The sequence below is a fragment of the Budorcas taxicolor genome, chromosome 2 (assembly GCF_023091745.1).
Source record: "Budorcas taxicolor isolate Tak-1 chromosome 2, Takin1.1, whole genome shotgun sequence".
Classification (NCBI taxonomy): domain Eukaryota; kingdom Metazoa; phylum Chordata; class Mammalia; order Artiodactyla; family Bovidae; genus Budorcas; species Budorcas taxicolor.
This window is the reverse complement of record NC_068911.1, coordinates 4,236,516-4,252,132: the sequence shown is the minus strand read 5'-3', so window position 1 is coordinate 4,252,132 and position 15,617 is coordinate 4,236,516. Positions and strand designations below refer to the sequence as shown.

General features: G+C 47.4%; 1 protein-coding gene across 3 annotated transcripts in view; it reads left to right on the top strand.

Annotated features, from left to right (window-relative positions):
* RNF216 (ring finger protein 216) overlaps nt 1–15,617 on the top strand; it is a 121,258-nt gene that overhangs the window by 82,728 nt on the left and 22,913 nt on the right. For all 3 annotated transcript variants that reach the window (XM_052659983.1, XM_052659975.1, XM_052659992.1), the window contains one exon: nt 13,654–13,751. In XM_052659983.1, coding sequence (XP_052515943.1) covers nt 13,654–13,751 — 98 coding nt within the window. The remainder of the gene's footprint in view (nt 1–13,653; nt 13,752–15,617) is intronic.

Sequence of the window (15,617 nt, the reverse complement as noted above, 5' to 3'; positions counted from 1 at the left end):
GGAGGGGGCGGTACAGGCTGAGGGAGCAGCCACGCCGCCTTCGGGAGACACAGGCCACTACAAGGGGCCTGCGGGGCCTCCTTCTTTGGAAACTTCTGCTCCTCAGGCGAAGGGCCGGGGTCAGAGACGTTTGTGAGCCATCCTGCCCAGCATCCACCAGGGGTGTTGGGAACCCTGAGTCCTGCCCCTGGTGCTGGGACCACTGCCAGCTGTACAGAGTGCCCCCTGGAACCGCACCCACCTTCGACTCAGCCCTTCCGCTGTGCGGCCCAGGTCTGAGGCCCCTCCTTCCTCGTGTGCTCAGACCTTCCGGCGCCGCCTCTGCCTGGTCTTGAAGCCCAGCTGCATACACCTCCCCGCCTGCTGCTGGACCAGACACGGGGGAGAGGTGCCCAGGTGGCCTTCATTCCTGCTCAGGCCTGCATGGCGGGGTCTGGTTTCTCTGCTTTTCTGGTGTACAGTGCATCTGTAAGTCATCCTCTAAAGAAGCTTTTTGGTGTTTGAACGGATGGATGACTGACTGAATCCTAAGTTGATGGCTTTCAGATTGTTTTGACTGTGACTTAGAGTAGGAATATATTTTACCATAAAATCAGTGCAAACATAAACATGTATATGTATAACCAAAGCAATAGTTTTACGAAATAAATACCTGGCATATGGAATGCACTCTTGTATCTTTTCTGTTCTAGTTTTTTAAAATCCACTTACTGTATTTTACTAAAATAATTTCATAACCCACCAATGGATTCTAGTCCATAGTTGTATGAATCATAGCTGTGAGGAGCTGGTTCCCCAGACTTGCCTTGTGTTTTGCGTCTACTGTGAGCAGAGCCCTTTGGGCTGGGCTTAGTCACAGCCTCTGCCCACCCGCCCTTTCAAAGCTGTGAGCACAGCACGAGGCCCGAGAGACCTGGGGCCCAGGTGGAGGTGTGGCTCCAAGACCTGTGAGCTTGCCGGGGAGGAGGCCAGTGGACGGGGTTTGAGGACTTCACTCACTTAAGTCCTTTTTCAGAGAACCCTCTTTAACCTGTTTACTCTGGGTGCGTGCCAGGGTCCTTAGCACTGTCTCCCAGGCCCCAGACACCCCGCCCTTCTTCAGCCCAGCGGCCTTTCCACCTCCCTCCTTGCTATTCCCATGGCCTGGAATCCCTCCCCCCAGACAGCACAGAGCCTACTTCCTCTTCTCTGTTAGGTCTCTGCTTAAATACACTTTCTCAGAGAAGCCCTCCCCCGCCACCCACTTTCAAATTATGAACAGCAGCCCTCTCTGCAACGCAGCGCCATATTTTCCTCCTGAGCACCTATAATCTTGTCTCACTGTGTGTTTTACTTATATGACATATGGTGACCTTTCCCTGAGTAACTTCTGGGAAGGTGGGCGACTTCTATCTGTCCATTTTATTCCCCATTACCGAGCATAGTCATCAGAGTATATTAGGATGTGCCTGCTGGCGTGCCACGGGTGTTGCTGATATCGTCCCCATGGTTCTGTTCAGTGGACATTCTAGAGAAAGTCATACCTGAATAACTATTAATTCTATGAGGAAATTGGTGTTTTGTGGTTATTTCAATAAAGGTAAAATTGGACTTCTATTATTCCTGGACACCCGGGAGTAATTTACATTTACATTACATCCCACTGTTTCTTAGAAGTCCTGGCTGCGTAGTACAGTAAAAAGCAGGCAGCCATGGCCTTAGTATAATGGCCTTTCCCAGTCAGTGTTTCTGTGTTACCCTCTCCTAGGGAAGATCCCCTGGAGAAGGAATTGGCAACCCCACTCCGGTATTCTTGCCTGGAAAATTCCACAAACAGAGGCGCTTGGTGGATTACTGTCCGTGGGGTTGCAGAGTGGGACCCAGCTGAGCACACCCAGCGCTCTCCCGGGCAGCCCAGCTCTCTCCATGAGTCTCCGTGCCTTCACAGCTTCCTGTCCCTAGGGGGCAGCAGCAGCACAGAAACCAGATATGAGCCGCCTGTTCTGATTTGTCACCTGATCTCGGTGAATCTGGAGAGAAGGGCTGTTGGGCTTCCTTCTAAGCTGCAGGAATGAGATTTGGAGATTTCTCTTTTCAGAGTCTCTTTCTGTGCATAGAAGTGGTAGGGTGTGCACCCAGTGCGCACATGTTTTAAATTCCTATAGTTCTGTGTGTGTGTCCATCCAAAAAAAGGAACACTATGGAGTCTTCCCCAGAGAAACCCATTCTGCAGTAATGTTGCCCAGAGCTGTTGCCTGGCCACACCCAGATTTTAATTTCTGCATTCAAAAATCAAAAGGTTCTTCTGTCTCAGAGAGATTATTTAATTTGAAGGATAGTGAGAAATCTCTTAGGAGAGCTTGGCTTCTTGTAGAGGCATGATGTAATCCAGTAATTATAAGACATCACCAAAAGAATTAATGTTTGAATTTTGTTCATCCTTAGGAAAAGTAGGCCCAGGCAGGCTGGACTTGTCTTGTTGGGGTGAGGGGTGGGCAGGAGGAACCTGTGATCTGACCTCAGGTGGCCACTGACCTTCCACACCCCCTGGGAAGAGCCTGACTGACTGTGATTTGAGTCCTAATCCCTCTGAACTAGAGGCTCTCACAGGCAGTGTACTTGGTGAAGCTCCTTTCATTGGAAATGAAGAGAGATCCGTTTCCACATATGGAAGCTATAGGAGAAAATTGACCAAGAATATCTTACTTTAAATGCATGCAGTACTTTCTCAAGCACCTTCTGCAGGCATTTGGCCGTTAACTTCTTGGTAGTAACCTATCTGTAAGTTTTGTGCATTAGCTTGGGGAAGGGTTTTAAGGAGCAAAGAAAGGAATGCAGTGCAAAAGGCATAACCCATATCCTTAAGGCATAAACTTTGATGGACTAACTTGAAGTTGTCCCACATGTAACTTGACTTTGTCGTAAAACCATCACCACGTTTTGTGTAATTTTAAAGAAAAAGATGTTATAGGGTTCTTTGGGGGAGAGATCAATTTACCTGGAGGTTCCGTGTGCCTTTTCCCACGTAAAATGCAGAAGCCCCCAGAACAGGGCAGGCTAGCCGCATTTGTAGCTCTTCATGGAGCGGAATGTGCTTTGTCTTGCCCACCATCGTCTCTGTAGCTTTTCATCCGTTCAGCCCCTTGTGTGTGTCAGACCTAGTGCCAGGCCCTAGAAATCCGAAGATAATTGAGACATAGTGTGGAAGATTATAGGCTCCTTTCAGTCTGGACTTTCTGCTGCCCTAGTCACCAGTGGATCCCCGTGTGGCTCACAGCAGGCACTCAGGGGATGGCATTTTTTAATAGATGGACCCTCCGCTCCAAGCCTGCCTGTAGTGATTAGCAGGGCATAGACTATGCCTTCAAGGAGTGCCTGAGCCCTTGGAGATGTGATGTAATCAGATAATCACGAGGCACTATTAAAGGTTCTGTAATAGCATTGAAGCCAAGGGCTCTGGGAGTGCAGAGAAAAAGTACCAGCTTCTGACCAAGTCAGTTGGGTTTCCCGGAACCCCTAGTATTTGAAATGAGAGCTGATGAGTACGTGTTGCCAGCAGAGAAAGGACACCTCGGCAGAGCTTCGCAAGGCTGAAGTGTCAGGCGTGGAGTCCTGGCAGGAGGCCAGCGGGCTAGCCTGAGTGCTGGCTCGGAACGGGCGCGCCCTGGACAGCGGCTTGTCTAAGCGTCTTCTCCTGCACCGTCCCACTCCCCCTCCTCCAGCAGATGCCCTTCAGCCGTGAGCTGCAGTGCCGCCTCGCACACCTCGCTGCACTTCTGCCCTGCACCTGGCTTTAGTTCCCCAGATGTTCCCTGTCTTCTGACAGGGCAGACATTTTACCTGTGTGGTGGTCCGCCCACTGCCCCCCCCCCCCCGCCCCAGAATATAGACTCTAGGAGGGCGGGGACTTCGTTTGTTCACCGGCAGATTGCTGAGAACAGTGCTGGTCCCCGTGGCAGCTCTCGGCGAAGGAGGAGCGGGGAGGTGTCCCTGCTCCGCTCAGTGCAGAGCGCTCCAGGGCAGCCTTGTGGTGGCCGTGGTCTCAGCCACTGCCACCCGCAGGTCCTCACCCCTTCTGGTCCTGGCCACCTCTGAGGAAGTGAGTGGCAAGTATTTGCAAAGAAAGGCCCTGTGGCTAGTTGAGGGAAGGACCAGGTCATTGGTAGTTGGTTCTGGTGTGGAAAGCTCATGTGTGTACATCTAATAGGAATCTCAGGACACACTTCCAGACATGAAGCTGGTGGAAAGCGGCAAGAGCAGCTACTTCCTCACACGTGTCCAGCCCGGGATTGCCCTGTGGTTCGCGGATTCCTATCATTATTATTAAGAAGCCGTGTCTTTGGGTTTACTCCTAGTCCATCCTGCCTCTTCATGGGTCCTTCCCAGCTCTCCAGGAAACGGGGGAAGCAGGCATCCTGTGCAGCTGCAGCTGGGTGTCCACACCTCAGTGCCCTGATGCCCAGGATTCTACATGACCTCGCTGACCCTTCCTCTGTGGTTTCCCCTACATAAGATGCTCATACCCTCATGCCCTTGGGTTTCCAGTGAGCAGTGACCTGTTCTTGCTCACAACACCGTGCCAGGAGGCAGTGAGAACAGAGTGGGAAGCAGGAATGGATTTGAGCAGACTTGAGTCCATAGCTTAATAACCTTATGAACAAGTTAATTTGCCTCTCTGAGCCTTCCTTTTCTCATTTACTTAACCAAAAAAAAAGAGAGGGGGTGAATAATGGCCAAGTAGTATTGCTGTGAAGACTGAATAAAATGTGTATGTGAACAGCCTGTACCGGAAGATGTGTAAGTCTGAAACCTTGAGCCAGGGAAACCTTGAGTGGGATATCTGAGTTTGAGACACTTTTTAAAGATGGTCTCTACCATATAGATGACATTTCAGTGAGAAACTCATCAAAGAGCCAAAGCTGAAAAAACAAATCTCCTTTGTAAAGTCAAGTCCCTTTCTGAAATCATGTAGGGAAACTGGCCCTCTTATTCCTGACCAGAAACGATAGACGTGTAGCTGTTTGCCAGTCACGTATCAGCCTCACTGCTGCAGGCTCATCGCTGGCCCCGCTGGGTTAAGGAACAGAGTCGTGGAGGGCTGTGGAAGCTCGGAGAAGGCAATGGTGCCCACTCCAGTCCTCTTGCCTGGAGAATCCCATGGGCGGAGGAGCCTGGTGGGCTGCAGTCCATGTGGTCGCTAAGAGTCAGACACGACTGAGCGACTTCACTTTCACTTTTCACTTTCCTGCATTGGAGAAGGAAATGGCAACCCATTCCAGTCTTCTTGCCTGGAGAATCCCAGGGATGGTGGAGCCTGGTGGGCTGCTGTCTGTGGGGTCGCACAGAGTTGGACACAACTGAAGTGACTATGGAGAAGGCAGTGGCACCCCACTCCAGTACTCTTGCCTGGAAAATCCTATGGACGGAGGAGCCTGGTAGGCTGCAATCATGGGGTCGCTAAGAGTCGGATACGACTGAGTGACTTCACTTTGACTTTTCATTTTCATGCATTGGAGAAGGAAATGGCAACCCACTCCAGTGTTCTTGCCTGGAGAATCCCAGGGACGGGGGAGCCTGGTGGGCTGCTGTCTGTGGGGTCGCACAGAGTCAGACACGACTGAAGTGACTTAGCAGCAGCAGCAGTTAGGCCCAGAACTGAATCCAGACTCTAGGGCTTGTTCTCCAAGTTGTTTACAGGGCCCTTGTCCTGTGTGTGTTGGGGGTGGGGGGGGGGGGTCCCTGCAAAGTCCTGCCGCCTAGCAAGGCATCCCTCCCTCCGCCATGAGCAGCCAGAATGGTCTTTTAAAAATGTAAATTAGATCATTGTGCTTCCCACCCATCACCCTGGCTTTCCAAATACCTCCCTCCTCCAGTGGCTGCACCAGGGTTAACCACTGTCCACTGTCAGCTCTCCCCCTTGGGCTCCAGCTAATACCAGCTCCCTCTGCCCCGCAGATGAGACAGGCCATCCCCCACCCCCATGCCAGAGCCCTCCCCCCTGCTCCTCCCTCTGCCTAGAGCACCCTTCCCCCAAATCCGGCTCACTCTTCTCATCCCTGAGGGCTCAGCTTCAGCACCGTATCCTCAGGCTTTCCTGGTCCCTGGGCTGATTCTTAACTCTGCTGCTTTACAGCACCCAGTGCTTTCCCTCTGAAATGTTCCTACCACAGTTGTAGCTAGATACCCTGTTCGTTTAATGTTTTCTTCACCAGAACATAAACCCCAAGAAGTCTGACTTGCTTATTGCTATATCCCCAGCATCTGCTATAGCCCTTGACAAATGATAAAAATTCAGCAAATATTGAGAGTGAATAAATAAGCTAGTCTAAAATTAAACTTGTATTCTCACCTCTACCACCCACCTCACTCGGAGCTGCTTCTCCTCCTGCAGCACTCGATCCAAGTCCATGCTTCCAGCAGCCCAAGCCCACAGACTCTTCCAGTTTCTGCTTAACTGTCTTCCTGCCTCTTGCTCGGCCCTTCAGTCCATCAGAGCTTCTGGAAATGCAAGCCCAGGCAGATTGCTGCCCTGTCTGGTTCCCTTCTTCCATGACTGTCCAAGCTCGAGAGCAGCAGATGTCTGACTTTATGATTGCTCTCTCTATCGGGGAAGAAAAATGTATACAGCAGAATTCCCCCCAGAGTGTATGGGTATTTATTTATAAGTTACATGTTTGTACTACTGTTGTAACATACATTGCAAAATATAAATTTAGAAAGTTTTAAAGGGTAGGATGAAATAAATGCCTTTAAATAATTTTAGTTTAAAACATTTTTTAATTTAATGATATGAAAAGCATTCATGCTCATTAAAATATTAGCACATTGAATATGTTTGATAGTTGAAATGCTTGAGAGTCTGGTTCTACTCTTTTTTTTTTTTTTGGCCATGCCCTGCAGCTTATGGGATCTTAGTTCCCTGACCAGAGATTGAACCCATGGCCTCAAAAGTGAAAGCATGGGGTCCTAACCACTGGACCACCAGGGAAGTCCCTGGTTCGCGTATTTTACAGACTTCAGGCTATTGGAGCTGGGCAGGGCGCTGCACTAAAAGATGTCAGCCCAAATGGGATATCGGTTGCTTGGGTGTTCTTATCACTCATAATACTGGTTTTATTCAGTCCCATGAACATGCCACCTCCTCAGAGAATCCTTGTCTGACTTCGCCCCTCCCCCTACTCTGCTGCCTCTCGTGTGCCTGTGTGTGTGCACACTGGTGTGCTTACCTCCACTGTGCTGTACTCGGTTTGCTCATGTATCTAACTTCCTCGGCATCCTTACCATAGAGAAAACAGAACTTCTCAAATTCCCTCGGTGACAGGAAGGAGAGCCCGCTGCTTGTGCCTGAGCTCTGGCTTTGCCGAGCTTTACTGATTCCAGGGGTTCTAGCATCCATCTCGCTGTCTGCTTTTCTCTCTCACTATGAAACTCTCACTGGGTTTGGCTAGTATCCGTGTGTCATTTGGGTCTTGAGGTGGGGAGAACCAGTGACTTTGACAACTGGAAGACACATGTGGCCTGAATGCCCACAGCCCTGTGGCTTCTAGAATATGCCGAGCATCTGTGAATGGCCACATGCCTGGGCCTCAGCTTTTATGAAAGAGTTCTGAGGATTTACAGCCCCATCATTCTTTGAGTACCTGAGATGGCAGAGCAGAGACTTGGAATTCAGAGATTCTATTTGAATTGGCCACAGCCCCATCCCCATATTTTAGGCTTGCGACATCTCTCCCCAGGAGAGTAAGTCTGGAAGTTTCCCTGAAGGAACAATTCAGAAGTAAGGGAGCAGCTTATACCCTGTTCCGCTTCTGAGACAGAGCTGGAGTCAGGCAGGTAAGATGCAGAGTGACAAGGAACGCAGCGGCTTCAGAGCAGGCCTGGGGTGTGGCGAGCACTGATTCTGGCGACTTGGACCCTGGTCACCCTGGGTCTCCTCTCTCAGGTTCTCTGCCACCAGCAGGAGGCCCTGCTACGTGTAGACGATGACCTGGGGCACCATCTGCTACCTTTGGGGAAGCTGTTTCAGTGAAGAAATGTCAGCTCCCTGACAGGGTCATCTGAAACTAAACCCATTAAACATCTTCTGCCTTACCCATTAAACATTTAAGCAGCAGAAAATGGATGAACAGAAGCCATCGAGTGCTTTCTTCATAGTGCAAGGTTAAGACCTTAATGAATAGGCAGATCACCTTGAGGCATCTTAAGCACTAAAGGGCAGCATAAAAACTTGACCAGAAATCTCTCTGATACCATGAGGAACACTGGCTGGTAGCTGCTCCTTAACGAGATAACCAGTATGTGCACGCCTTCCTCATCAAAAAGGAAGGAGCTGACTTCTCTGTGTATTTGCGATGGTGATGAACTCAGCTGCTTCCTCCTGATCTGAACATGCACAAGGGTGATGGAGAGTCTCCCTGATTAGATTTGAGAGCCAGGATGTGCACGTCCCGCGTGTTTGGAAGTTCCTTGTCAGCTGTGTACTCTGCCTTACAAATGGTCCTTGGGACTTTCATTAACCTTACTTTGAAGAATTGACTATCTTCATGTTAGAAGTGTTCCAGAACATTCCTTCTAATACTGTTTAAGCATTCGTTGCATTTAGGAACAAAGCCTAGCTGTGCTTGAGAGGATTACCTCTTAGTAAAATGCACACTGTGCTTAGAAGAGAGCATGTTGTGAAGAAGCAACAGAGAAAGCTCCAAATGTAAAAACCCACCCAGCCTGCTATTAGCTTCTCATATTTTAATTGTGGGTTTCTAGTCTCTTCAAAAGGCGTTTCATTTTATCCATTGGGACCCCTGATGCCTTCAGCGAGAAGAACATGCCTGAAAATCCACACACAGACCCACAGGAGAGCCACTGTGGTGTTGGAAGTGAGCAATGGCTTCACGGTGACCCCTCACTCCCAGCTGGCTCGGCTTGGCCGGGCCACCTTACTGTTGTGGGCCTGTGCCTCGCCTGGAAGATGGGCTCTTCCCTGTGAGGAAGGCCCCGTGAATTAATAGCTGGGCCACCAGGAGTGCTGGAAAGCTCTCTCGACGCTATGCACTGTTTCCAAGCTGTTGCTCCTAGTGGGTGACTAGGTTGGTATTGTTTTGAAGGTTAGGGTCTAGATACCAGCTCATCTGTCCTCCAGCTGTTGTTTATCCTCCAGTTTCCTAGAATAGTCAGACACAAGGGCTTTTAAAAATGGGTTTTGTGCTGCTTTATGTTTGGGTGTATAATAATGAAGTCACTACTGACTTAGCTTCTGTTTGCTGACAGATGTCGGTAGTAGACCAGACAGCATCAGGGCCTTCTGGAAGCAACAGCATTTAACAGACAGCCTCTGACCAGCTCCTCTCAACCCCACCCCCACCCCGTCCCGCTGATTGAAGGCTTTTTATGAGAAAGAGTTATTCAGGTTCTCAGTTCTTCATGAAGTCCATTCTGTTTCTTTTTTAAATTTTATATTTTAATTAGGTAGTACATTTATGTAACATACAGGCAGCCCACAGCCCACTTTCTAGCCACTCAGGATAATCAGTGCTACCAATTCTTGGGTATCCTTTGGGGCTGATTTTTGTATATTACCATATTCTCCCACCACCACCTTTTTTTGATATAGAAATGCTACTACACATAATCATCTTTTAAAAATCAGCAACCTGCTCGTGTTACTTCCATGCTTGACACCTTTTGACGCCTCCCAGCACTCTTACCATAAAAGTTAGACCAATAATCATGTCCTACAAAGCCTCACTTGACTTCACATTCCAGGATGTCTGGCTCTAGGTGAGTGATCATACCATCGTGATTATCTGGGTCGTGAAGCTCTTTTCTGTACAGTTTTTCTGTGTATTCTTGCCACCTTTTCTTAATATCTTCTACTTCTGTTAGGTGCCTACCATTTCTGTCCTTTATCGAGCCCGTCTTTGCATGAAATGTTCCTTTGGTGTCTCTAATTTTCTTGAAGAGATCTCTAGTCTTTCCCATTTTGTTTTCCTCTGTTTCTTTGCATTGATCCCTGAGGAAGGCTTTCTTATCTCTCCTTGCTATTCTTTGGAACTTTGCATTCGAATAGGAATAGATTTCCTTTTCTCCTTTGCTTTTTGCTTCTCTTCTTTTCACAGCTATTTGTAAGACCTCCTCAGATAGCCATTTTGCTTTTTTTGCATTTCTTTTCCATGGGGATGGTCTTGATCCCTGTCTCCTGTACAGTGTCACAAACCTCCGTCCATAGTTCATCAGGCACCCTGTCTATCATATCTAGTCCCTTAAATCTATTTCTCACTTCCACTGTATAATCATAAGGGATTTGATTTAGGTCATACCTGAATGATCTAGTGGTTTTCCCCACTTTTCTTCAATTTAAGTCTGAATTTGGTAATAAGGAGTTCATGATCTGAGCCACAGTCAGCTCCTGGTCTTGTTTTGCTGACTGTATAGAGCTTCTCCATCTTTGGCTGCAAAGAATATAATCAGTCTGATTTCATTGTTGACCATCTGGTGATGTCCATGTGTAGAGTCTTCTCTTGTGTTGTTGGAAGAGGGTGTTTGCTATGATCATTGCATCTTCTTGGCAAAACTCTATTAGTCTTTGCCCTGCTTCATTCCGTACTCCAAGGCCAAATTTGCCTGTTACTCCAGGTGTTTCTTGACTTCCTACTTTTGCATTCCAGTCCCCTATAATGAAAGGACGTCTTTTTTGGGTGTTGGTTCTAAAAGGTCTTGCAAGTCTTCATAGATCCGTTCAACTTCAGCTTCTTCAGCATTACTGGTTGGGGCATAGACTTGGATTACCATGATATTGAATGGTTTGCCTTGGAAACGAAGAGAGATCATTCTGTTGTTTTTGAGATTGCATCCAAGTACTGCATTTCAGACTCCTTTGTTGACCATGATGGCTACTCCATTTCTTCTGAGGGATTCCTGCCCGCAGTAGTAGATATAATGGTCATCTGAGTGAAATTCACCCATTCCAGTCCATTTTAGTTTGCTGATGCCTAGAATGTCGACATACACGCTTGCCGTCTTCTGTTTGACCACTTCCAATTTGCCTTGATTCATGGACCTAACATTCCAAGTTTCTATGCAATATTGCTCTTTACAGCATCGGACCTTGCTAGAACTATCGCCAGTCACATCCACAACTGGGTATTGTTTTTGCTTTGGTTCCATCCCTTCATTCTTTCTGGAGTTATTTCTCCACTGATCTCCAGTAGCGTATTGGACACCTACCGACTTGGGGAGTTCCTCTTTCAGTATCCTATCATTTTGCCTTTTCATACTGTTCAGTATGAAAAGGCAAAAGCGTCACTAAGAACAAAGCTAGTGGAGGCGATGGAATTCCAGTTGAGCCATTTCAAATCCTGAAAGATGATGCTGTGAAAGTGCTGCACTCAATATGCCAGCACATTTGGAAAACTCAGCAGTGGCCACAGGACTGGAAAAGGTCAGTTTTCATTCCAATCCCAAAGAAAGGCAATGCCAAAGAATGCTCAAACTTCCACACAATTGCACTCATCTCACACACTAGTAAAGTAATGCTCAAAATTCTCCAAGCCAGGCTTCAGCAATACGTGAACCGTGAACTCCCTGATGTTCAGGTTGGTTTTAGAAAAGGCAGAGGAACCAGAGATCAAATTGCCAACATCCGCTGGATCATGGAAAAAGCAAGAGAGTTCCAGAAAAACATCTATTTCTGCTTTATTGACTATGCCACAGCCTTTGACTGTGTGGATCACAAGAAACTGGAAAATTCTGAAAGAGATGGGAATACCAGACCATCTGACCTGCCTTTTGAGAAATCTGTATGCAGGTCAGGAAGCAACAGTTAGAACTGGACATGGAACAACAGACGGGTTCCAAATAGGAAAAGGAGTACGTCAAGGCTGTATATTGTCACCCTGCTTATTTAACTTATATGCAGAGTATATCATGAGAAACACTGGGCTGGAAGAAGCACAAGCTGGAATCAAGAGTGCCGGGAGAAATATCAATAACCTCAGATATGCAGATGACACCACCCTTATGGCAGAAAGTGAAGAGGAGCTAAAAAGCCTCTTGATGAAAGTGAAAGTGGAGAGTGAAAAAGTTGGCTTAAAGCTCAGCATTCAGAGAACGAAGATCATGGCATCTGGTCCCATCACTTCATGGGAAATAGATGGGGTCATAGTGGAGACAGTACCAGACTTTTATTTTTTGGGCTCCAAAATCACTGCAGATGGTGATTGCAGCCGTGAAATTAAAAGACACTTACTCCTTGGAAGGAAAGTTATGACCAACCTAGATAGCATATTCAAAAGCAGACACATTACTTTGCCAACAAAGGTCCGTCTAGTCAAGGTATGGTTTTTCCAGTGGTCATGTATGGATGTGAGAGTTGGACTGTGAAGACAGCTGAGTGCCGAAGAATTGATGCTCTTGACCTGTGGTGTTCAGAGTCCCTTGGACCTCAGTGAGGTCCAACCAGTCCATCCTAAAGGAGATCAGTCCTGGGTGTTCATTGGAAGGACTCATGCTAAAGCTGAAACTCCAGTACTTTGGCCACCTCATGCGAAGAGTTGACTCATTGAAAAAGACCCTGATGCCGGGAGGGATTGGGGGCAGGAGGAGAAGGGGATGACAGAGGATGAGATGGCTGGATGGTATCACCGACTCAATAGACGTGAGTTTGAATAAACTCCGGGAGTTGGTGATGGACTGGGAGGCGTGGCGTGCTGCGATTCATGGGGTCACAAAGGGTCGAACACGACTGAACTGAACTGACAAAGCCTCACACAGACAGGCTTCAGTGGGCCTCGCTAGGCCTATTTTCAGTATCTGCAGTCCAGCTACATGGACCAAACTTACCCAACTTCCTCTGCAAGCATCTTACTGTTCCTCTGTCTGGAACACGATTCTCCTTTTGCTTTCTTGACTCATCTTCCTAATCTCAGGCTCCACTTCCTCAAGGCTTCACTGGCCCCCAGGCCAAAGAAAGCTGATAACACCATCTTTTCCTTCATTGTACTTATTACGGTGGTGATTTCCATTTATGGAAATTACATTTGATTCATGTTTCTTTAAATTCTTCTTGTTGAGGTAAGATGGTTTCCAGCATATATGAGAATATTTTGTAAACTGTGACGGGTCCTTGAATAAAAAGTAATACTTTTAAAAATTTATATTATAAATGGAGTTAAGCTATGGAGGATGATAGCCATGGTTTTGAGTGAGGGGTGGCTGAGGGGATGTCTCCCGTAACGACCCCTAGTGATCCTGGTCTAGATTGTCCTTCGGTTCAGTTTTAACGCAAGTGGTGTCTGCCAGACCAGTGCTGGATTAGAGGGTGGAACCAGCCCTCAAACAGCTCACAGGATTTTAATTTTAAAAGCCCAAGACCACATAAATCGATCCTCTGGGTTTTTCAGGCGACTCTTGGAATTTTTAGAAAGCCTTATACAAATTGGGTGATGGGAGCAGTGCTTTATTTTGATCTAAAGAGCGAAGAATTTCCCTATGGTTCCTTCTAATGATTCTTACTTCTTCTGTTGAGAGATGTCTTAAGAAATATCCCTGCTGAAAGGGAGAGCAATCCTCCAAAAGAATTCAAGCCAAGTGAAGCTTGTTTCACATTCCCTCTTGTTGAATGGAAACTTACATGGTATCTCTTCACCAAGAGCTGTCTTTGTGTCTCTCCTTTATCCCCAGGAAACCTGTAGGAAGTGTCAAGGACTCTGGAAAGAGCATAACGGCCTCACTTGTGAGGAGCTGGCTGAAAAAGATGACATCAAGTACCGAACGTCTATGTGAGTAACATGGTTTGGGGAGCCTACTGACTGATTCTCAACTCCCCCATTAACCTGTCTTTTGTGGGGGCATGGCAGGCAGTAAATGCTGTGTGAAGAAATAAACTCTCGAGCTACTTCAGTCTAGAATAGGCTCAAGGAAGCAACCTAACCCCATTACAACCTCTAGAATGCAACATAATGCCGTCAGTCAGAACCATTGCTGTATAGCGCTCAGTATGTATCTGGGCACTTTACAGAGACTAACTTTTTACATGCATTGACTTACATAATACAAACGTCTATTTCTCTCTCATAATAGTCCAGCCCTTCCAGGCAGATAGGACACATCTGTCCCATGAGGTCATTCAGAAACCTCGTTCTCTTTATCACATCACTTCGTCATTCCCTGGAGGAGTGTTCTCACCTCCGTGGTTGTGACTAGGTGGCACCCATATTTGCACTCCGGCCCATGGGAGAGGAGAGAGACAGGGCCGTTGTTTCTGCTCGTACCCTGTTGCTCTAGACTGAGCCACGTGCTCCCAGTCAGGCCCCAACGCAGACTCCATATGTAGTCTCTAGCTGGCTGAGTTTTTGGTCCAGCTTAAATTTGAAGGGTAAGGAGTGGGTTTTGTAACCAAGAAAATGAAGTGGGAAGTGGCTGTTCAGGGCGGTTAACAGTCCCAAGTCTCCACCAGAGATGGGCCCTGTTATCCTCATTTTACGAATGACAACAGCTGAGGCACAGAGAGCCCAAGTAGACATGCTCACGCAGCAGTGATTGGCAGAGCAGGAACTGGCGTCCAGGCAAGGGGCTCCCTGGCTTTGCTGTTTGCCACAAGTTTAGTAGGTAGAACAGTGTTCCTCAGAAGTGTCCCATGTCTCCCTAATTTGTGGAATCTGTAAACCTGTGGATATGTTACCTTACATGGCAAAAGGGACTTTCCAAATGTAAGGTTATTAAACTTGAAATTGAGAAGAATATCCTGAATTATCCAGGTGGCTGGATACAGTTCTTTGAGGGTATAGGACTGAGGTCCCCATTTTCTCAGCAGCGGGGAATAGAAGGTTATTCTCTGCTTCTGGAAGCTCTCACATTCCTTGGCTCGTGGCCTTCTTCCTCTGTCTTCGAAGCCAGCCAGGGGCGGTGGAATTCTTCTCGTGTCTCTCTGATTCTTTTGTCCATCTTTCTGTCTTTGTCTGACCAGAGACAAGCTCACTCTGCTCTTAAGGAGTCATGTGGTCACATTGGGGTTACCTGTAGTTAAGAGCCTGGAGCAAATTTTTTAATCTTTCTGTGCCTAAAAATTTCCTTATCTGTTGACCAGTACAAGTTGGATGCATGAAGCAAGCACCCAAAGCCAGTGCTCTGAGACAACCAAGAGGGATGGGATGGGGTGAGGAGTTCGGGATGGGGGGACACATGTATACCTGTGGCCGATTCATGTTGACGTGTGGCTAAAACCACCACCATATTGTAAAGTAATTATCCTCCAATTAAATTAAGTTTAAAATTTTCTTACCTATAAGATATAGACTACTTGTAGAGTTGTGCAGGTTAGAGCATCCACGAAGGATTGTGCCACATGATGTTTTCCATAAGTATTAGCTCTTTGTTGTTGTTTTTAAGTAGAAGGCCCTGATTTATAACTGTGACAAAGCACATAAACAGACAGCTTCTTGCGTTCAAGGCCTGCTCAGGCCTGGCCGTGTGTATTCTGCTTGCACTTGCTGATGGAGTGTTGCCCAGCTCAGTAAATTGGTTCTTGATGGCCCCCTGATCGGGCATTTGGACTGCTCCAGGACTCAGTCACAGACCCAGAGATGTTTCTTAGAAGAGTTGGTTACTTTTCTTTTGGTCCCACTGTGTGGCTTTCGGGATCTTAG